Source organism: Dama dama, chromosome 30, assembly GCF_033118175.1.
Source record: "Dama dama isolate Ldn47 chromosome 30, ASM3311817v1, whole genome shotgun sequence".
NCBI classification, from domain to species: Eukaryota; Metazoa; Chordata; class Mammalia; order Artiodactyla; family Cervidae; genus Dama; species Dama dama.
Window position 1 is genome coordinate 34,423,883 of NC_083710.1, and position 23,818 is coordinate 34,447,700.

At 50.1% G+C, this 23,818-nt stretch overlaps 1 protein-coding gene across 4 annotated transcripts in view; it reads right to left on the reverse strand.

The window, feature by feature from the left end:
- Positions 1 to 286: 286 nt before the first annotated feature.
- The window catches only part of MTUS2 (microtubule associated scaffold protein 2), a 249,383-nt gene continuing 225,851 nt past the window's right edge, over positions 287 to 23,818 (reverse strand). For all 4 annotated transcript variants that reach the window (XM_061133232.1, XM_061133231.1, XM_061133230.1 and 1 more), the window contains 6 exons: positions 15,773 to 15,878; positions 11,767 to 11,840; positions 8,423 to 8,521; positions 7,271 to 7,390; positions 4,281 to 4,378; positions 287 to 3,155 (listed from right to left, as the gene is read on the reverse strand). In XM_061133232.1, coding sequence (XP_060989215.1) covers positions 2,942 to 3,155; positions 4,281 to 4,378; positions 7,271 to 7,390; positions 8,423 to 8,521; positions 11,767 to 11,840; positions 15,773 to 15,878 — 711 coding nt within the window. In that variant the 3' untranslated portion in view covers positions 287 to 2,941. The remainder of the gene's footprint in view (positions 3,156 to 4,280; positions 4,379 to 7,270; positions 7,391 to 8,422; positions 8,522 to 11,766; positions 11,841 to 15,772; positions 15,879 to 23,818) is intronic.

Below are 23,818 nucleotides of genomic sequence, written 5' to 3' on the forward strand. Positions count from 1 at the left end.
AAAGGCCTCCGGTCCAACCTGGCCACCTCAAGACAAGGAGCAGAGCTACCGAGCCCCCAAAGCTCGGGGGAAGTCTGCTTCAAGTCCCGGGCTACAAGCTGGGCGCAGGGACCCTGCTAAACTGGGGCAGAGTCGGGGCGGAAGGGTCTCAAGACTCAGTGACGACCAGCTGACCCTGGCGCACACACAGAAGGAACCCGGCTTCGGGCCTCCCTGTCCCCTCCTGACCTCCTGAAGCCCAAGCGGGGCCAGGCCAATGGTCACATCAAGTGCATATCACAGAAGGTCCCTCAAGTTCATTTTAATATGCTTCAAACACAAATAATGCAACACAGAAACCGCAGCCAGAAAAGCAACGAGTGACCCCCTTCAGATGGTCACCAAGTATGCCGGCTCCACGGCCCATCCGCTGCTCCGACACCCAGCTGGAACCTCGCAGGGCGTGTGGTGGGCTGGGGGCGGGCAGGGCACCAACAGCACCCCACACCCTAAGGAGAGGTTGGTGAGGTTGGGTGGGTTTGTCCAAGACAGGTGGGGAGGCTGTAGCATTTCCCTGTGGAAACAGCTCCAGCCTGGGAGGTGGACACCAGAGAGACAGAGGTCCAAGTCCTAACAGTGTTGGGGAGGGGAAGGGAGAGGTGAAGGGGGGGCACTGCTGCCCCTCGAGTTTGGGGATAGGAGCCATATATGATGGGCGTCCATGACAAGGAAAGGAAGCCAGGGCATTGTGGGAATTAGCTTGGGTACCCAAGGTCAGGGATGGTTAGAGCCACGCTCTAGTCACCTAGTGGGGGATTACTTGGATCTAACACCACTACAACTGTGACTGAAACAGGCTAACACACCAGACCACATTCTAACATAACACTGACATCTGTATTGCTGTGTGACTGCATTTAGCAGGTGCCATTATGGAAGCAGTTCCTAGTTCGGAGGGCTGAGCTACTGTGTCTGCAGGTGGTGCCTGCTAAAAGAATACATATTCGTGTATTTTAGTCAATGTGGTATCATCTACTCTAACGGGATGCCCAACTCAACATCACAGCGTCATGCAGATCCACTAAACGGAAAAATGTTTCTTCACTGGGTATCTCCTGTCTATGTCCCCAGGATGGGCAAAGACCTGGAGGTTTGCTAGGAATGAGATGTATGTGAGGCCAGGAAGCCCAACCTTGACCCATGCAACGAACACAGACCAGGTCTGTCTTCATGCCGGCCGCATATGCCATGAGCAGGCAGGGGCTCTGGGCCTGGGGACCCCTTTCTTGAGCCGTTTCTTTCCTGCTCTGTGACTCTGGCCCCACAAAGTGTATCTACATAAGTCTGCCTATCTCGGGTTTGCTCAGAATCAGTCTTGTGCTCAGGACCACTTTGAGGGCCCTTGGGGAGAAAAGTACAGGGTCTTTGTCACGAACAGTAAACAAAGACATCATTATCATCACTGTATAAATGGCTGAAACTACTTTCCTTTGTGTCTTATGCTTCTAATGGTCCACAGCACTACAGGAATCTCTTTCCCATTCTAATCCATTTAGGAGACAAATGCCAGGCCAGAAGCCTGTGACCACTGGCTGGCTATTTTCTGGGGCTCCTCTCTGTGGAAGAACCTCCTGGGCCAAAGATGGGACCTCTCTCAGCAGAAAAAGACACCTGGGTTTCTGGGAGGTCATGTGATGATCTAGCACAACCAGGAACTGATCCCCCCAGGACCGAAGAACTGGTTTTCTGGAAGCCCCTGCTAGAACCCCTGAGCTGCTCAATGTACAAGAATGAGGTTGGGTTACAGAACCTAACTGAAGGGGGGGGTGGGCAATGAAATAGGGCTGAAGGTCATATTTTGATGGATTGGCCATTTATAGCATCACATCAAACAGGATGCCAGAGGACACTCTTCTACTCTACGCTTAGTCAGAATACAGACCCTATCAGCAGTTTTCCTTCTTGAGGATGGAGCATGAATAGTCCTGGCCAACTCCAAGGCCATTCTCACCCTCATTCTCTAAGGTCATGTGCTTCCATATTTTCCCAAGGATGCAATAGCCAAATGATGGATTCCAAGATGCCATTTAGGAAAAAAGCAAAACTTGTGTTTACAAGACTATAGGCGATCCACTGGTCATGAGTTAAAATCTGAAAAACTGCTCATCCCCCTCAGGGTTTCTCACTGCTGCCCCTTATCCACTCAGGACAGGAATGTTAGTAATAAAATCTGCGGATGGAGTAATAGTGATCTCACGTCATGTTGACTAAGAAGCTGACTGTTTCAAAGGTAGTTACTGTTCACGAATGGCTGGTGTTTGTGTTAAACAGAGTACCACGTGGTGGTAGGTCGAAAGGCGCTTCTTCTCTGTATTTTTTTTTTTCCTTTTTCTATTTTGGGTAGAAATATTCCTGGGAAGGTAGATAGAAATGCATTTTCATTTCCCAATAATTCTTAGGCACGAGTTAGAAAACTGCTGACCGTCACCAAAATACGTCAGCACTTAATGTTATAAAAAATGCAATTCAGAACCGCTGCATGTGTATATACGTGTATCTAAATATACACACATATCCGGTGCAGTACACAAAGATTATTCAATGGATAGTCAAAACTGAGCTGTTAACTAACCTGAAATTCTGCAGTGAAAGTTCATTGCTCAAGGACAACTGGCATTTCCTTCTTTTGGCTCTGACTATGGCCGAACGTTTGCACATGAGACACTACCTTTTACACGTTTCTAAGTGCCCGTCCTGGGACAGTCCTACACACGAGGGTTAGAAGAGGGCTCGGCCTGGGATGCGGCTATGCAGCGACTGGGCATGCGCGCACGGAAGGCCGCGACGCAGCGACTGGGCATGCGCGCGGGGCCAGGCGGGCCGGCCCGTGGCGGTCACCACTCCCCGCAGGTGGGAGCCCTCGTGGACCGGGCGCCGCAGCTCGGCCCGCAGCGTGGTGGCGTCATCTGGGCGTCATGCTGACTCTGGCGGGAGAGGAGGGCCCGGAGGAGGAGCTGCGATACACGGGGGATGTGGGGGACAGTTTAATGGGGCTGGTCGGGTCCCCGGTTTGGAGCTTCCATAGCAGCTCTTCGTTGGTTCGGCTCAATCTCTTCTTCTCCTGCGTTTCTTTCTCCACGTATTCCTGGAGGTTGGCGTTCTCCTCCGACAGCTGTCTGCATGGTGGGGAGAACAAACAGCAGTCAGAGCAGCGATGGCAGAGCAAGACCCTGAACCTGGGGTCGGCCAGGCCCAGGGGCGCACAGAGAATGGGGTGGGTGGTGGGTGCCTGTGGACCACAGGGACCAAACCCCGGGGGGTTGAAACGTGATCCCCACCTGTCCCACCCACACAATCCTCTCCCGGAGTCTCTCTGCCAACACCTGATTTCGCCCACTGTCCCTCTGCCCCGGGTCAGGGGAGGCGCTGGTGGCCAGTGGACAGAGCAGAAGCTGCAGGCCTGAGGGAACAGGCAAGAGGGGCTTGGTGTGGGGGGCGCGGAGCGGCGCAGACATAAGAGGCGGTGATGGTAAGGACACCCCCCAGAGTCGGTGGTGCCGTCAGCCTCCGCAGCCTGCCCTCGCCCCTGGCCTGCCTGGCAGCAGTCAGCTTGCGCTGAGACCTTCTGGGCAGTGGATCTGGTCGCTTGCTGGAGCTGGAGCCCTGGAGGACGGGGCCAGAGCGGTCCCTCCCCCGGTGCTCGGCACCCAGCCTGGGGCCCGGCCCCTAACAGATGCTCCGCGGATGTTTGCGGCTGATGGACGCCAAGTAGAAAGGAACCCGATGTGTTTTATGCCTCTGTCGTCACTGCAGCCGAGTTGCCGCCTCGCCCTTCCCGGAAGTCGGAGCCTCGGAGCAGGTTCCCTGCTGCCCTCTGGCCGGGGCAGCTCCCCTCTGCCATCGGCCGAGCGCCGGGGCAGCAGTCGAGGGCCCCACTGCTGGAGCCCAGGGTCGGCTGGCTCACATGGCTGTTCTCTTTAGCCTGGAACTCCCAGCGGGCAGCCCTTCCAAAACCTCCTCCACGATCCCCACCACACCTGCCCCCGCCAGCTGTGCCACACACTTTAGCCCACCCCACTCCTCTCCACCGAGGAGGATGCCGCGCGGAGCCAGGGCATGGCTGGGCGCTCAGAGCAGTGTGTTCTATGCTTTCCTCCATGTGGGGAGCGCCGAGGGGCCTGCGTAGGGAAGCCTTGGGGCTCGGAGGAGCGAGGACAAAAGCAGAGCCCTCCCAGGTCAGGAGCAAAGCCATTCTGTCAGGGATGCGCACTTCGGAGGCTCCATCGCCCAGGCCCACCTACCTCGTGACCACGGTGTTCTGGTCGATCCTGGCCTTGAGGTCTTCATTCTGCTGCTGGAGAACTTGGATCTTCTCTTCCAGGATAATGTTCTTTTCTGCCTATAAAAGATGCAGTGTCAAGAGCTCCCCAGCCAGGCCCTGGGAGAGATGGCAGACCAGTGCCCTTGGCTTCTGGGCTTTGGAGGATTATCTAAAACTGTTTTTCAAGCTGCAGTTTGCAGTGCATCGGCTATAAAACCAGGCTAGAGGGACGTGACCAGCATTGCTTTTTTAAACAAAAGAAAACAATAAAAAAATACCAGAGTGTACTGTAAAAGTACTGTTTATATATATATATATAGCTTATATATATGTAGGTATATAATATGTCTGTGTGTATATATATTGGTATATATTGTGAATTATGTGGCTTCCCAGGTGGTGCTAGTGGTAAAGAACCTGCCTGCAATGTAGGAGACCTGGGTTCAATTCCTGGGTCCAGAAGATCTCCTGGAGAAGGAAATGGCAAGCCACTCCAGTATTCTTGCCCAGAGAAACCCATGGACAGAGGAGCCTGGCAGGCTATAGTCCATGGGGTCGCAAAGACTTGGACACAACTGAAGCAACTTAGCATGCATGCATTTCCTGAGAACAAAGATGAGGCAGGTGTGGGAACCTTGCTGAAGAGCTGGCTAGAGCCCAGTCCTTCCACTCTGATGCCTCAGCCCGACTCACGGAGGGGTGGTGGTTTTCCTTAACTACCCTATGCGGGAGTTCTTCACAGTCTTTTCAAAAAAGAATTTCTCAGTTCATCTTAGAATGGAGCTCGACTTCAGCTAGGTCTCAGGCTGTGGGGACACACGGACAGAGAGTGGGCATTAAGTCTCAAAGGAATAACCACCACAGAGAAGGGTGTTATTTTCTGTTCATGTGCCAAGCTGGGCTTGAGCTGCACATTCCTGGCTGCCCAGAGCCTCAGGAGGGAAGGTGTGTCCACATCATTGATATTTTCATCCCTCCACTAATTCACAATGTCGTGCTGTGTGTACAGGTGCTGCCAGAGGTGCCAATGCAGGGAGAACCAGGGGACCCACCAGCCACACTGGACCCTGGGGGTGCTCATGGCTTGGCTCTGACAATGGTAGGGGCATGGAGACACTCACTCCTATGAGAAGTGTATTCTACACAGGCATCCAATGCAGACACACACATAAATTGTGTATATGTAATTCACTGTGCATGTGTGTGCTAGGTTGCTTCAGTTGTGTCCAGCTCTTTGCGAACCTGTGTACCACAGCCCACCAGGCTCCTCTATCCACGGGATTCCCCAGGGAAGAATACTGGAGTGGGTTGCCATTTCCTTCTCCAGGGGATCTTTCCCGACCCAGGGGATGTAACGTGGGTGTCCGTGTTGCAGGCAGATTCTTTACCATCTGAACCACCAAAGAAGCCCTCCTAGGAAATGGGAAGTGATTCAATCAACTCTCCCCGCCCCCACCCCTGCCTGGAAAGGTTTCTGGAATGAGAACTCTTGCATGCCCACAGACTGCCTAGAGCAGGGCTAAAAACAGCCGGATAAACCCAGAGGTTGCTGGTTGACCAGATAAGGATGCAGATAGCCCAGCCTGGAGGAGGAGGGCTCTGTCCACCTCAGCTGTCCCCACTGGCCTTAGCTCTGGCCTAGCTGGAAAGCTGAGCTGCTGGAACATCCCAGGAGGCCAGCCTCATCCAGGATGCTGTAATGGGCACTCACAGCCCTGTCTGCTCCCATCCTAAGAGACAAGCATCCGTGCAGCTAGAGACGCCCAGAGAGGGATGGTGCTTGATCAGGAGAGCGGACGTGATGATTGAATACAACAGGTGGTCTGGGACCAGCTCCTGGTTTGGATAAACCAGCTGCCAGGACATTTCCGAGACATGCAGAGAACTTTAAAAGTTAGAGGAGACGATCAGTTACTGAGATGCTGAGTTGAAGATGTGCTAACTGAAAAGAAGCAGGATGCAAAACCCTGGTGTGTGCTTGCGCACATGCCTGAGTTGTGTACGTGCGTGTGCACGCATGCACGTGCTGTATATTGGGGTGTGTACACTTGTATGGAGGAAAGCCTCCAGAAAGTGCTAACAAAAAAAAAAAGAAAAAGAAAGTGTTAACAGTGGTAGAAATATGGCATTTTAATCTCCTTGTTTTTATCTTATAATTACCTATAACGCGCATATTTTCCTTCTATAGTATCAAAAATTTAAATATAATGATAAGAAGAAAACAAATGACTCTATCTGAGTCCCTTGGGCCAACCTTCCCATCAAGATAGTATCTCTTTGGAGGCAGGCCTCCCTGCTGCTAACTTTGGACTACTATCTCAGCTGCAACCCTTGCACCCACAGGGTCTGGCAGTGAACTCTGAGCGTTCTATTCCCCCAAAGGCGCGTCCTTTGCTAGTTTTTCAGGAGCCAGGCTGAAAGGTGAGGCTTCCACCTGGTGGAAGCCAGGGCCTGGAGCTCTGGCTCAGGGTTCCTGCCTGGGCTGGGCCACTTACTGGCTCTGGGTAACACAAGACCTTTTCCTAAGCCTCCATCTCTGCATCTGTGAAAGGAGACTCCTGATGATGGAATCCCACTCAGTGGATTGCTGTCAGAATTATTAGACAGACAGACACAAAGTGTCTGCACGGTGCCTGGTACCCATCAGCAATGCTCCCCAGATGCAGACTCACCACACGTCCTCCCCTGGGAGGGGAGGAGTCAGCAGCTCACGGTGATGGATGTCGATGCAGACAGGGACTCAGATGGGCTCCAGATTTGTACAAACGAGGCCACCTCTGAGATTCCTGAACTCCTCCTGGCTCCCAAAACAAGGCTTGGAGCCTCATCTGTGATCTTTTCTGCTCAGGTGCAAGCAATGGACAGCTAAGGGCCTGATGCTCCCCCAAATGCTGTTAATCCTTTCACCCACGAGGGCAGCGGGAATATCACACCAGTTATGCGGGCCTCCCAGGGTTACAGGCAACTCACCAGCTTTTCCAGCTCAAGAATCTTCTTTTCCTGCTGATGTATCTGTTGATTCTTCATCTCCAACACCTGCTTCAGACTCTTCATGTCTTCTTCCAAGTGCTGATAAGGAGCCAAGGCAATCTGCAGGGGCAGAGAGCAAGGAGCTGTTTCCCAGGCACCCTGGCAAAGCCCAGCATTCACCGGTGTCGTGAACTCAGCGAAATCTAGTCCCTGTTAACAAGCTTAACAGAGAACAAGAGCGAGGGGGCGGGAGGGCGACAACGCTCACAGTCCTCCCTGATAAAGACGCCAGGAGTTTCCACTGGGAGCGAGACTAAAAATACAGCTCCGTGGGGAGCAGGAGAGGGGAGGCCATCAGTCCCTGAAATGTCAGATACCGGGGTGGCCAGATTCCACCAGCCCAGTCCCTCAAGGGAACTTAGTGGGCAAAAACACTAAATTCAACATTGGCCTTTAACATTCACCCAGGCTACTTGGTTCAACACACAGGTGAAGACTGACACAGGTCCCTACCTGTGCCCACGGACAGCCCTGCCCCCTCTGCACCCTGTGTAGGAAATGAGCAAAGTAGTTTAAAAAGGCATCGTAGAAAAAGAACTGTTAGCGTAAGTCTGCCAGATGTGACAAATAAAATGACAGGATGTTCAATTAAGTCTGAATATCACATAAACAACTTTTTTGTACTGTAGGGTACGTATTTTAAAAACTCATTTGTGTGTATCTCACATTTCACTGGGTGTCATGGATTTCACCTGGCAGCCCTACATAGAGGGAAGGAATTTTGCCAGGGTTTCTGGGAAAAGAAACCTTCAACCTTTAGCAATGCCTCTCTGTGGAGTTGGGGTTGGGAAGGAATAGGGTGTTGGGGTGGGGGTGAGGGTACAGGCAGAGGCATTTCCAGGTCCAGCTTGTCCCAGGGGCTCATGGACAGTGGCTGGGGAGCCCTGTGAAGTGCGGCAAGAATGACACTCAGATGGAGAACCCACAGCCGTCCTGACTCAGGACAGGTGCCCATGGATGTATGTTTAAAATCCTGACAGGCCCTGACCGCTGTCGCTCTGGAGTCAGATCAGCACAGGGGCTCTGTCTTTGGGGTGATGTTGGGGGAGCCCCAGGCTTGCAGGGTGCTGGGAGGCCGAGAGCTCATGGTACCTCCAGCTGCTCCTCCGTGTTTTTCCTCAGAGCCTCCTCGAAGCGCCGGGCTCGGTCCCGCAAAGATTGGCTCTGGAAGGTCAGTGTGTCCACTTGGTCCTGCAGGTAACACATGAGACGTCCAGCTCGGTCCTCACAGACATGACCCCTGGGAGGCGCCCTCTGCCCGGGCTGCTCCTCACGGGGCACTGAGGTCAGAGGGCCCCCCACTGGGTCCCACCAAAAGAGCACTGCATGCCAGGGGAGAGGCCCCCAAATGCCCGCGGTCTCCCCATCTCGGTGTCTTGTCCAGAACAGACCACAAGACGCTGACAGGTGAATGTTGCTGCCGCACAGAGAATGCAGGGGTTGGGGGGTGCCCAAAGCAGGTGACCTGACTCTGAGATGGGAATGCCATCCTCGCTTCTGCTCCAACAAGAAGCCTGCAGTGAGGGGGGCATTTAGTAATTCAATAACCAACCTCACAGAGGCAGACCATCAGCAGAGAGGTGTCTAGTCTGGCCTCTAGCCGCACCCCCGGCCCAGACTTCAAGAAGGACAATTAATCCATCTCAAAGAAGAACTCTCTGTATTTGTAAAGTTCAAGCCGGAAGCTGTCAAACTGACCCTGACTCCTTGCTCTGCCCGAGCCCTGAGCACACCCCCTGACCCCTCACCAACCCCACTAAACACGGTGACGACAGGTCCTGAAGGATTCTGCCTCCTATGTCATTACTATGGTACCATAATGATGATGATAAACATGACAATGCCTAGAACTATTATAAAGCAGTAGCTGTTGCCTAGTGCTCTATACACGTTACACATGATGAAATATATTTATTTTTAAGGCAGGACCAGAAAAATTTTAAACATAAAATACCGTCTCTGCCCATCTGGGCCACTACCCCTCTTCACTGTACATTGTGTACCTGCATTATACATTAATTAGATCCGCTTAGAAGACACAGGAATGCCTGCTCACCAGACCAAAAAAAAAAAAAAAAGCAAATTTTTCAGGTGCCAGCAAGGTAACTCCTTAGGAGATAAGATTTCTTTCTCAATCCTTTAAAGTGTCATAATGACCTGCTACTCACCCTGTTGGACTATGTACACTGACAATGTGTTACTTTGATGCTAGACCTTTTATTTCAAAAATTGATACAATTGTGCATTGACCTATAACAGGTGGGACAGTCTCAGGGATTTCTGTCTTTGTTTAAATTTTAAAAAAAATTAGATACAATTTTGAAAGATTACTTTCCATTTTACAATTATTACAAAATATTGACCATACTCCCCATGTTGTCATTACATCCTTGAGACTGTCTTATATCCTGTCTCCCTGTCTCCATGCAGCCCCTCCCCACCACTGCTAACCACTAACTTGTTCTTTATACCTAAGACTCTGTCTCTTTTTTTGGGTTATATTCACTAATTTGTTGTGTTTTTTAGATTCCACATCTAAGTGATATCATACAGTATTTGTCCTCCTCTGCCTGACTCATTTCACTTTTAGCATAACACCCTTCAAGTCCATCCATGTTGCTGCAAATGGAAAAATTCATTCTTTTTCATGGCTGAATAGTATTCCATTATATATGACTGTATTCCCCATGAAGATTGTCTCCTGGGTTCTCATCCTCAGGCTGGCTTGAATAAAATTCTCCATTTCTTTCTTAGATTGACTATTGATTAGTTTTCTTCATTGACACACATTTATTTACCTTAAGCTGCTTGTATCTTGAGGAAGGAAGTGGTATTATCCCCATTTTACAGATGAGTAAACGAACGTTTACAGCTTGTGTAACTGTCCGTGATTTAAAATCTATTAAGAGGAGATACAGTGGGATTTAAGCCCCAAACTGAAATCTCTTACCCCAAACCTGTTTCTCTAGCAGCCAGCAGCCCAAGGAAATTGGTTTAAGCAACTGCACCCACCTGGTACCTGAAAGTCTCCAGCGCAAATGGATTCTGCCGGCGTGTCACAACTAAAATCTGCACAGTTCATGACTGTGTGACGTCAGTGGCAAAGTGAAGACTCACCGATGAAACAAAACTCTGTTTTGGACTATTACATTACAGCACGGATGTTACATTCCTGGCTTGTGTTCCTTAGGGTAATGTATCTGGGTGGTGTGGAATGGCTTCCCAGGTGGCGCTAGTGGTAAAGAACCCACCTGCTAATGCAGTGGTAAGAGACGCGGGTTTGATCCCTGGGTGGGGAAAATCCCCTGGAGGGGGACAAGGCAACCCACTCCAGTATGCTTGCCTGGAGAATCCCATGGATAGAGGAGTCTGGCAGGCTGCAGTTCATAGGGTCATAAAGAGTTAGACACAACTGAAGCGACTTAGCACAGTGTGGAATGTAGGGTACACAAAGAAGGCACTTTGGGGTTAACCTGCCAAGGATAAGCCACATGAGGGGTATGGGGACATATGCAGGCCCACTGCTGGATCGATGGATCGGGGTGGGCATGCAGCAAGCAGCTTCCCATTTAAAATTTTTTGCAGAGTCCACTCAATAGAGTGACACTCCATAATCCTAGATTCTCCGCTTGGCGGGGCGGACACTGTGCAAGAAGCACTGCCTGGGGAAAGTGAGCCATCCAAAAGCAAAATTCCCGCCTTTCTATCTGAGTTATGGTCTTTGCCTTCCAAACCTCCAAATGTGAGCGTCCCTATTTCAAAGGTAATCTTTCTAGGACTGGGACACCCACAGCTGCTAACAGAGGCAGGGCCACCAACCTCTCCCTGGCTTCTCAAACAGCCCCTCCCTAGGCCTGGGGACCAGTCAGCAGCTTTTCATAGAAGCAGTTGGCCAGGGGGTGGGGGTGGGCATCTCTGGCAGGCTGGAGGGAGAGGCAGGCAAGTGATCTGAAAGGCCTGTTACTCTCCCCTCGAGGTCAGAAGGAAGCCAGGTAGCGCCCCTGGCACCTGAGACCCACGCTTTGTGTAGGTTGGAAGTGGGATGCCCCAAAGCAAGAAGCTTTTGTCTCCAGGGGATCGAAGTTGCTTTAACAATTCCCAGAACATCTGTTGTGTCTTCTACCCTGCGTGACTCTCCTTACCCCATTCCCCCTGCCTTAAATGCTCTGCCCCCAACTCTCCCCCTCCCCTAAACATGGCTCTGACCACAGCACGTGGGAGCAGTCCGTGGCACTAATGGTATTATCTATTCTGTGCAAGGACGAGCTTTGAGGAGACAGAAAACTCCTTAAGGGCAGGGATTTAGGTCTTACTTATCCCCCACATTCCACTGCTTAGTGCAGGATCCAGTACACAGCAGGTGCCACATAAATGTCTGTGGACAGGAACAAATCTCTGCTGCCATTACCTTAAAGTCAGAGTTAGGAAATACTAACCTGTAATGACAGCCGCAGCTTTTCAAAGTTTTCTTCCAATTCTTTCTTTTCAAGCTCGTGGGTCGATATCAGTTCTGCAGAGGAGACATCAAATTGTTAAGCTGATCTTTCTTTTGAAAAGGGATCAAACAAGATTCTTTTGCCAGATGAAGACTGGTGACAGAAGTGACTAAAGGACACCAGTATATAGCAGACTTAAGCCTCTCCATTAGTTTGAAATCATATGTGATGTTGTTTAGGAGAGAGGGAGCGAGGATAGGAGGGAAAAAGAAGAAAGAGTGAAAGGAAGAGGACAGAAAGGAAGGAGGGAAGCAAACAGAGCCACCTACACACACATTCCCTTCACACGCAGCTCGACCACCACCCTAGCCAAGTCAGCTTCTCCATTCACAACACTCATTGATTTTCCAGCTCTTCCTGATGGTAAAACCAGTGGGTAAGATTAATGTTAAATCTCCACTTTCTTCCCTCCCAGGATCACTTTTCCTTTTCACTACAAAGCAGCAATTTCAGGCTGAAGGAGGGAGCCTTCCAAGGAGAGCAGTGTGTGGGCTTGCTGGAGAATAGACAGGTGAAAGACCAGTGATGGTGCCTGCAAGGTCACCTTGGTGGCTTCTGGACCATACTCTGGAAACCACAGATTGCTAGGGTTTGCTTGAGCAGACGGTCAACGTTGAGACATTCAGGCAGAAGGAAGGACTCACTGAATGTAATCCTCTTGGAGGGTTTGGAACCATTCTATTCTGTGAAAAGTGTCATTCCAGTAATAATTTGCAAGTTAGGCAGAAGAGATGTCATGTAAGAATTATTAAGCAAATGGATTCTATTTTTCTCCAGATGGGAATGGTCTTATTAGCTGGATGAAGCCCGTCTCATTCTAGCTACAGAAGCAATTTGTTTTCATGTTATAACTGGAGGGAAGAAAGGTCTCATTAATCAGCCTGTATCATATGCTTAGCACAGGAGAGTACTGGAGACCAATAATTATCTCCCTGGCTGGCATGAGCTGCAATTAGGAAAAATTCTGTGGTTCCCATCGACCCAGATTTTTTAACTAATGATGGTGAAGCTCTCTAAGAAATCCAGTTGTTAGAGCTGAAATTTACATTTGGAAGAAAAAAAAAAAAGTATGGTTAGTTCATTGCCATAAAACCATGTGGCCTTCTGGTCTACCTGCTCTGTCTAAATGATTACTGTTAATAGCCACTGAGAGCATCATCCATAATAATGAATATTTTAGTTACCGTTACATATGCCTGCATTGTCTGCACATTATATATAATTCAACGGCCCTGGATGTGGTGTCTAGGTGAGACCTCATTAATCATAAAAATCTACCAGGTCTGTTTACATGAAAATCCAGAAGCAAAAGGCAATGCTCAATGTAACATTTCCATTCATGTCCCCTCTTCTGAGACCATTTTCCTACAGCGCGGTGATGGGCTTTAGGACATTTTCAGGAGATCCCAGTACCTCACCAGCAAATTAAAGTCAGCATCTATCCTGGAGACAGCATAAACCATGGCAACTATCTCTGTACCCATGATGTACTTCATTATTCCCGAGGTCATGGCACTCCGTCCCATACTTAACATGATGCTCTAAGTGATTCTCAAATTTTTCTACATATTAGAATCACCTGGGCAGCTTTAAAAAAAAAACAAACCCCGATGTCTGGGCTTCATCCCCAGAGCAATCGAATTGGAACGTCTGTAATGGGATCTACACATCAGTAATTTAAAAAAAAAACAGGTGGTTCCAATGTTCATCCAAGGATGGGAACTGGTACTCTAAAAGTGAGATGTGCTCTCAGGACACAGGTAATACATTTAATTGGTTCTCAGGAAATTCCTCTCCCGTACTCCTCTCCTTGCCTCCAGCTTGGACTCTTCCATGCACCAAGAGTTCCCAGAGGTGGTGGGGCTAGAGCTTGAGGGGACAACCACATGAACACTGATTGCTGCACAGTGCACCTTGTTATTGACAAAGAACACTTTAAAAATGATTTTAAAACTCTTGATTCTCCAATTCTTAAAATGTATTAATCTTCAGCATCAGTCCTTCCAATGAATATTCAGGACTGATTTCCTTTAGGATGGACTAGTTGGATCTCCTTGCAGTCCAAGGGACTCTCAAGAGTCTTCTCAAAAGCATCATGCTTCTCAAGAAGCATGCTTCTTCAAAAGCATCAATTCTTTGGTGCTCAACTTTCTTTATAGTCCAACCCTCACATCCATACATGACTACTGGAAAAACCATAGCTTTGACTAGCTGGATCTTTGTTGGCAAAGTAATGTCTCTGCTTTTTAATATGCTGTCTAGATTGGTCATAAGTTTTCCTGCAAGAAGCAAGCATCTTTAATTTTTTTTGGTTTTTTGGCATCTTTAATTTTTAATTAATTTATTGTAATTGGAGGCTAATTACTTTACAATATTGTAGTGGTTTTGCCATACATTGACATGAATCCGCCATGGGTGCACATGTGTTCCCCATCCTGAACCCCTCTCCCATTTGGCCATCTGATGCAAAGAACTGACTCATCGGAAAAGACCCTGATGCTGGGAAAGACTGAAGGCGGGAGGCGAAGGGGATGACAGAGGATGAGATGGTTGGATGGCATCACCGACTCAATGGACATGTGTTTGAGTAAACTCTGGGAGCTGGAGATGGACAGGGAGGCCTGACGTGCTGCAGTCCATGGGGTCGCAAAGAGTCGGACATGACTGAGCCACTGAACTGAACTGATATATTAAGAGAATTGGTCCTCTGCAGTATAGATGCAGAAAACATTTTCTAATTTGTAGTTTGCCTTTTGAAGTTGTTTTTATGACAATTTTTATTTAGTTGAATGTATCAGCCTTTTTATTACTGTATTTTGGTTTTATATTGCTAATAGAGGCCTTCACAACTACAAAAATTACACATTAGAAAATTCTGGCATTTTTAAAAAATGTATTAATCTATTCTTATGTTAATTATTTTCCATCTACTTTAGCAACCAGCTGACTTGAGAGGGAAAAAAGTGAGGAGAAGGGAAACTGAAAAAAAAAATTACAGATAGTAATGTATATGCATGTGAATGTGTAAAAGGCTTCTTTCACAGAGTCAAAAATCTCAGCTCTACTTAGTAAACATTGTCACTGTTGTTATGACTGACTTATTGGGTTGGCCATAAAGCTGCTTTGGGTTTTTCTGTGACATTGTATGGAAATACCCAAAGGTACTTTCTGGCCAACCCAATAAAATCCTAGGTACCCAAAGACAATTCAAAGATACAAAAAAACATAAAAAAGCAAGATCCCGAGTCCACTTCTGCCCATGGTGAATGTGGTCTGAGTGCACGGTGTGGACAGCCAGGCCCCATCAGAGGCTGGCGTGGTCCTGACCACCGTAAGGCCACCACACAAGACAAAGCCCAGGATTTCTACACCTACTTGAAAACGGTGGTTCTCAGGCTTGGCCGCCCACTGGAATCACCTTCGAGCTTTAACAAGTTGAGGCTGTACCCCAGACCAGCCACTCCATACCCTGGGTAGGACCACGGCTCCTTGGGGGGTCTAATCTTCAGGGTTGAGAGGAACAGCTTCAGAGGAAAGAAGTTACCCAGGCCCTGGATTTCAGTCTTTTTTTAACACAAGAAGCAACACAAAGGACATACCAGGATGAAGAGGAAGGAAGAAAGGAGAGGAAGGAGAGGTGAAGGGAGGTCCCTTGGTCTGCAGCGGGAGAAGTGGGTGCACACTCCCCACCCTGCTGGCCACACACACCACACACACACAGACACCACACACACAGACATACATGCACACCACACCACACACACACACAGACATACATACCCTCCACACACAGCACACGCACACACACCACACACAGACACGCACACACCACACACCCCCACACACACCACACACACATACACACGGACATACACACACACACACACACACACACCCCACACACATACACGCACACCACACCACACACACCCCCAAGGTCAGCTACCTTGGACCTTGTGCTCGTGGTCATCCTGCAGGATCGCGAGGGTGAGTGTGTGGCTGTTCTCCATCTCTAGGAGCGCAGTCTCATGGCTGGCGGTGATGTCTTCCACCTGCAGGAGATCACAGCTCTGGTTACTCAGAGAGCCGGGGCCCGAGGCTGCGACGCCCCGCTGCCTGGAGGACAGAGGCGGACGTGAATGAGGGGATGGGTCAATGGCCTGGACGTCCAGGGGAGGGACGCTCTGCTGAGATGACGGCCGCCGTCTCCAGCCTTGCACTGAGGCAGGAGACCAGGGTCTGGTGGTGACATGGGAACCCTGGGGCCGGGGGTGGGTGGGTGGGGTGTGGAATGTCACAGGGAAGTCACTGCAGCAGGACTGCTGTTCACGCAGGAGGAAGCAGCTCCCAGCTGGAGGTGGGGGGCTGTCTCAGCCACCTCCTCACTGCCCTGGGCCTCCTCGGGACCACTTCCTCACCCCCGCCTCCATTCCTGCCCCTTCCACTAGGCCCTCCACCAGGTAATAAGGAAAAGAAGAGGGTCCTCCCCCACCAGGCGGTCCGTGCTGCCCCCCAGCGGCAGGTGGGAGCTATAGCAGCCAAGGCAGCTGGAGGGAACCAACATGTATCCTGATGCCTGATCCTCCACTCAACCCTCACAGCAATAAAGTCAGTCTTTTCATCTCCATTTTCCAGATGAGGAAACTGAGGCTTAGAGAGGTCTGAGGCGTCTTGCCCACGGGCTAGTAAGTGGCAGAGCCAGCAGTGGCAGAGCCTGAGGCTGCCTGACTCCATGGACGAGGCTCTCAAACGCCCGGCCACTGCCTCCCCGGCCACGCCAGCAATCAGCACCCAACAGCCCGCTCACCAGCCCCAAGGCAAGTGGGCAGATGTGTGCTCACCACCCCTGCTCCCCAGCCATGAACGTGCTCCTCCCCGATGGCGGAGTGGACCTCCCCTGCCTAGGCTGTGGGAGCTGCCCCCGAGAAGCTGCTGTTTCTCTGGCTGAAGGTACATCTCCAGGAATTTAACCCTGGGAAAGCAGCCAGCCCTGACCTCCGTGACCACACATCCCCCACCACCGCCTGCCCACCACACACCCCACCTTTACTGTTTTTGTTATTTTTGTTGTTGGTGGTGGTTTTAGTCACTCGGTCGTGTCCGACTCTTGCAACCCCAAGGACTATAGCCTGCCAGGCTCCTCTGTCCACGGGATTCTTCAGGCAAGGATATTGGAGTGGGTTGCCATTTCCTTCTCCATTTGTTGTTGTGGTATTACTTTAACTTCAAGTGTATGACTTACAGGAATCATTGTATAAGGTGACCTCTCCCTATGACAGCAAACCGGAACAATGTTTTTCCAAGCTCTCTGTCGGTGACCCATTGTAAAAGCACCATTTTACATTGTTACACACACACACACGTGTACATGGGCGCATGTGTGACACCAAATTTCATGGATCGGCACTTTCCCTTCCTACCTGCAATAACCTGGTTTTAAATTTTTCATTCTTTTGTTATTTTATATTTTTCAAAATGCTAGTTACAAACCACTACATTTATTTTGTGACATACTCATGTGTCAAAACCTGGCATTGGAAGGACATGTGCCCAGACCCTGAAACTCTTGGGGGGGGGCAGTTCAGAGCACTGTCCAGCCACTTCTCAGAGGGTTTCATTTCTCAGGGGGTCATTCACAGACTGATCTTTGATTTGTTAGGAGGAAGAGCTTTTGACAAGAAAGGAAGCCCGCTTGTAAAGGGAATGCAAAGGACTATCGTATTTTAAAATGGGATTGATTTCTATTCTGGACCTGTCATTGCTTGGGGAGGTTTGCCCGACTTCTCTCTCCTATGGTAATTGAGAACTTTATCCACTAAAACAGAAACACCATTGGCAAAACCAACAGTGAATCTGACAAGTGTTAGGAAAGCTGCGTTACGACATGAAAATGGACTTGGTATGCAATGATTCACTTTTATTTACTGGTCACTCTTGATTAAATAATATTTTACTTGAGGCTCAGAGCTATGAATCCACTCAGCAGAAAGGCTGATTGCCATAGTATTTAATTGTCCAAATCCTGTTTATATGAAGGTTTTTAATGGATTCGTTGTCCAAAGTCTTTCAGTCTCTTGAAAAAATAAATCACTGACTTAAAAAAAAAAAAGGAACTAACTTTCCTTTATGCTCCATTGGTGATGTCCCATAAGCCCGTAGCACGCTGTCCATAAAAAACAAATGCCCACACATTGTTTGGAGGTGTTTTACTCAGCTCAGTATAAGAAAAATCTTTCACTGGTGCTTGGAATGATTCTGATTTATTGGGTTCTGGCCCAAATTGCTGTGGGTGGTTCCAGAAAACAGAGATGGATGCCAGGCCTATGTTCCAGAAGAATATCTTGTGTCCTGGTGGTGGGTCTGCCCCAACTGGTGAGGGTGGTGGGTAAACTCATGCCCTTCTGGCTTGTTGGAGGCAGGTCTCTGATTCAGTGGTGATGAAATGACACACCCAGTAGATTAAGGATGATGTAAGGGCATGATCTCTGTTACAGCCTCTCAGAGGGGCTCCTAGGAATGCAATACTGATTCCCCAATTCCTCCATATGCAACAAGAGGAGAGCCCAGAATGTTCTGAAGGAAAGCAGCAAGAGACGGGGCTTCCCTGGTGGCTCAGATGGTAAAGAATCTGCCTGCCATGTAGGAGACCCAGGTTCAATCCCTGGGTCAGGAAGATCCCCTGGAGAAGGGCATGGCAAAACCCACTTCAGTATTCTTGCCTGGAGAATTTCACGGACAGAGGAGCCTGGTGGGCTATAGCCCACAGGGTCGCAATGAATCGGACACTACTGAGAGACTAAGAGTGAGAGCCAGTGAGCCAAAATTAGGGCATCATGGTCCTTCCTCTTGAGTGATTTGGGTTTCTAGACCTGTGGATGGTTTTTCAAGGCCGTTCCCTCTATGAGAAAGGGGCCATGCACTCCTGACCATCCTCTCTCTGGTCCCAGTTTCAATCCCCACAGCTTCTCCTCCATGGCTCCTGGCTTCTTTCCAGAACATGGAGCAGCAGCCCGTCTGAGCACTCAGCCTGAGAAGACCTCCAGGTTGGCAGGCATTGGAAGAGAGTCAGATAAGTGGACCCAAGGAAGATCGGTTTTTTTTTTTTTTTGGTATCATGTTAGTAGCTCAGTCGCGTCCGATTCATTATGAGTCCATGGACTACAGCCCCACCAGGCTCCTCTGTCCATGGAATTTTCCAGGTAAGAATACTGCAGTGGATTGCCATTTCCTCCTCCAGGGCATCTTCCTGACCCAGGGCTTGAATCTGTGGCTCCTGCATTGGCATGCAGATTCTCTACTGCTGAGTCACCTGGGAACACCAAAAAAGAGACAGAGGTGCTGAATCATTACATGCCACGGCAAACTTATGCTGGGTGAAGCTTCATTTTCTTCCTTTTAGAACCCTGGGGAATTCTCCCCGCTCCCCACCAAAATAAATACCCACTGCTGGACCAGCCTCCTCCCTCCTCCCAGAGCACAGAGCTCTGAGCTGCCATGGAAGGATCTGTCCCTGTGCCCAGCAAGTAGTCCCAGTCGTTCAGAGAAGCTGCTCCCTGCACCAGGCTGTCTCCACAGCTGCTTGCTGTTTAGCTGAGTCCCATCAAAGCAAAGGCCTGGGAAGCCACCCTCTTCTCTTAGATGGTCAAGAACAGAGCTGTGGGCTTACTTCATCCAGCCACTCGCAAAATGCAATTAGGGGAGGCTTCGAATGAAGAAGCATGGCTTTACATCTCCTCATTAAAGAAAACCAGATTAAACTCCCATTTGCTCCCCCACAACATGTATTCCTGTCTGATGAGACAGAGGAGGCCGCCCCTGTCTTTTCTCTCCAGGGCCCTCTGAACAACGCTCCTTTCCAGATGCCAAGGCGACTCACCATCCCTCTCATCCCGCATTCCTGCTACAGCACCCCTGGTACCGGCTCGGAGCCGATGGCCAGCCCTGCCCGAGCTCCCTGGCTGACTGTATCCCCCATCAGGTGGTGCCTTTGCCGCCCGCCAGATGGGCAGGTGTCCAGACGCCCCCGTCTTTCCCATTCAGCCACATCCCAGCATCCGGAGGCTCCATGCTGTGATGGGTGGGGCTCTCATGCTGGAAGATGGAGGGCCCCTTGGGACCTCATTCTCTTTGATTAGAAAGTGTGGTTTCTGCTGATGGTGACTGCGCCTGCTCTGCGGGACGAGTCAGTCAGGACACAAGACAACCACCAAAGTGGCCTCTGTAGATCTGAAGAAGTGTGAGGATGCTGCGTCCGCCCTGAGTCTAAAAGGATCATTTCTTTAGGAAACGGGAGAAAGTGTGTCCTGGATACGAGACAAAGCAAACGAAAACCCAGAGGATGGACACTTAGGCTCCTCTGAAAAGGCATCTCTGCTCAAGACGCAGAATCCAGAATATCAGGGGGCCCTGAGCGAGGGGCTTCAGGGCCAGTTCAGAAGGTGAAAAAAACTGCCACAGGGTCTTAGAGGCAGGGGTCAAAGGTCACAACTCAGATCACTAAATACCAGGCTCCGTGGATGAGTATGTTTGGAGCAAAAAGGAAAAGCATCTGTGTTTACAGTGAAAACTCTGCCTCATGTGCCTTGAGATGGGGAAGCTCGGGCAATCTGGCTTCTGTTAATGCGCCGTGAGCTCCAGAATGAGCACCAATTTGATGAAACACCTCTATAATCAGACTTTTAAAATAAGAGTCACACGGTACCTGTAAAGGCACATAAGAAAAGCAGTAGGCCAAGCCACACCCATGCTTGTGCCCTAACTAGGCTGCAGGGCAAAGAATGAGGCCCGGTTCGGCCCCTGACACCAGAAGCTCTGGGCCCCCGGGGACTCCTACTCGGAGACTCCGATTCCAGGTGTGGAGAGAAGGGGTGTTTCGTCAGCAGCTCCCCCAAGGGACTCCCATGTGTGGCCAGAGACATGACCTCTGCCTCTCGCGGCGAATGGACAGCTGGATTTTCCTGGGCGGGGGGGGGGGGGGGGGGGGGGGGGGTCCTGTGGTAACATCAGAGGTCAGCCTGCCTTAACGAGGGAGGACTGGAATAAAGCCTCTGAAAATCCAGTGTCAGGGGCTTCCCTGGTGGTCCAGGGGATAAGAATCCGCCTGCCGATGCAGCGGACATGGGTTCCATCCCTGATCCAGGGCGATCCCATGTGCCGCAGAGCAACAAAGCCGGTGAGCTACAACTACTGAGCCCACACTCCAGAGCCCGTGCTCTGCCGCAAGAGAAGCCGCCTCAGCGAGAAGCCCGCACACTGCAATGAAGACTAGCCCCCGCTCATGGCAATTAGAGAAAGCCTGCACAAAGCAACGAAGACCCAGTGCCGACAAAAGTAAAATAAATAAGTTTAAAAAAAAACTCCTGGGCCAGAACAGAAGCAGCCTCCCAGCACAGTCGGGACACCAGGGCACCGGGAGAGGCTGGGGCAGCGAACTTGAGTTTCAAGGCTGGAGAAGGACAGAGGCGGCAGGAGGCGTGGGTTAGCATCGTGAATCGACCACCCCACGAGGAAGACCTGCGAGTGGAGGGTCTGCACAGATCACCGAAACCACAGACCTTCCTTCCAGATCCCACTGTGCTCAGGCACCGAGTCCCCTCCTCAACCAAACACCCGGGCGTCTCCTCTACCTGGAAATGGTGTGCATTTCACCTTCCTCCTTGTCACCGCATGCTCCCTGCCAGAGAAGTTGAAGGCCAGGATAACAGGCAACATTCAGCCGCAGAAGCAGACTCAGAGGTCTGAATAATTCACAGATTTAAACCATCCATCCCTGGCCTTATCCCCAAACCAATGGGTTTCTAGAGGAAGTGAAAGAAAATGGCTCAGTCGTGTCTGATTCTTTGCAACCCCATAGACTGTAGCCCCACCAGGCTTCTCTGTCCACGGGATTCTCCAGGCAAGAATACTGGAGTGGGTGGTCATGCCCTCCTCCAGGGGTTTCTAGAGGAAAGGTCGGCTCAAATACAAAGTGTGCAGATGCAACCTCCGCCATAAAGCTTTCCCACATCCTCCCAGCTGGAAGCGAACTTGCAGTTCCTGAACAAAATAGCTGTATCTCCCACCCAGTATTACAGTTTCTGGAGCACGTGCTTCAGAAACTCCCCGGATCTATAACCAGAGGCTATGGAGCAGGCACGTCCACATTTTATAAATCCTGGCATATTTTGCAGTATCATGAGGCCTTGTGTATGGAGGGCATTCACTAACTATTCTTCACATAGGTGAATGAATAAATGAATGAATCACTTTAGCTATTAGAAAGGATCCAGAAGAACAGAACTCGAAGCCATCATAAGACAGAGCTCTTTTAAAATCTACAAAAGTAGCTCATGTAACTCACTCTCAAGTGGAAAAGTCAGGGCCTCCAGTCTCTCCCAGTATGAAATCTTTCGGTTCCCTGGTGGTTTAGTAGTAAAGAGTTCACCTGCCAATGCAGGAGATGTGGGTTTGATCCCTGGGTCGGGAAGATCCCCTGGAGAAGGGAGTGGCAACCCACTCCAGTATTCTTGCCTGGAGAATTCCATGGACAGAGGAGCCTGGCGGGCTACAGCCCATGGGGTCGCAAAGAGTCAGACACAACTTAGCAACTAAACAACAACAACAAAATGAAATCTTTTAAAGTCTACAGTCTCAGCTTAGAGGTGGGTGAGACCACACCCCCCCAGGAGTGCCCAGCTTAGCAAGCTTCTGCCCAGGGTCCCTCGGCTGGTGGATGGGCTCCATTCAGCAGGGGCCCCGGCTCCGTGGTTTCCCACACACGACACCCCCATGCGAGCCTTCATTCAGAGGCTCCTCCTCCTGCTGGGGAACCCCCTCCTGCCGTTCCTCCCATCTCTTGGCATCCTCTCAACCAACCAAAAGTTTCGACCCAAAATCAGTGAATATGGGTATACATACATTCTCCATGTAAAATTGGGCCTGACTACCCCAGGATATAGGACACAGGACAAGCCGATATCTGCCCCAGGACTGACCTGTATCAGTGAGTCAAGAAGCAGGTAAGACTACAGACAGCAGCCGAGTGAATGTCTACTTAGAGCAAGCTGAAGAGGGCAGATGCTGAAGGTTCCATTTCTAATCTTAGCCTAGCAGGTAACCTTACCTGTCACCTATCTGTTTTTGGCCTCTAAGTCTACACCACTTTAGAAAGGCAGGTGTGTCTGGTTTCCACAAGCCTCTAAAAGTAGGAGGATGCTGAACAGAAGACGCTGAGATGCTGAATAGATGAAAGTGCTGTCAAATCGGAGACTGCTCTTTCCAACGACAGTACTTATTATTACTCTAATATTTCTCCCCTATGATTGTCAAGCCTTGGGGACCATCGCTGTCTGGGATACCTACTGGGGATGCAGCCCAAATGTTCATGGCTGTGAAGGGCCACTTGGCATTAGCCTGAGATGTGAAGAGTGCTCTTCATGAGTGCCAGTTGATCTTAGGGATAGCAAAGCAGACTCTGGGCAACAATACACCAATTAGAAGGTGGGCACTAGGGCATCAGAGCCTTAGGGGCTTAGGAAGAAGAGAAAAGGAAGGAGCAGATGAGTTTCATGGAGGCAGAGCAGGCTCAGCTCACCCTGGTGCCAAAGCTGTAATGGACCCTGCAGCCGGCTGTGGGGACGGGCATGCCTGGCTCCCAACCCGCTTTCACACTGACTGGCTCCCTGGGAATTCTTCCCCAGCTGTTCTAGGATGAATGACCCTCTCTGGGAAGACTGCCAGGCTAAGGTTAGTGAGCTGAATCCTCCTTTCATCAGGCAAATACACACTGAAGGCCTACCCTCTGCAGGCAGGCAGCGCCAAGCCAGAGACTCCGCAGTAAATCCAGCAGAAAACCCTAGTTCAGGGCTTGAGGGCACGGACCCTGGGTTCAGACTGGGTCCAACCCTGGCTCTTCCATAAGCATGAATTCCAGCAAGGTATTTAACCTCCGGGTCTCAGTTTTCTTACCTGTAAAATGGGGATAATAATGGTTCCTCCCTGGTAGGGTTACTAT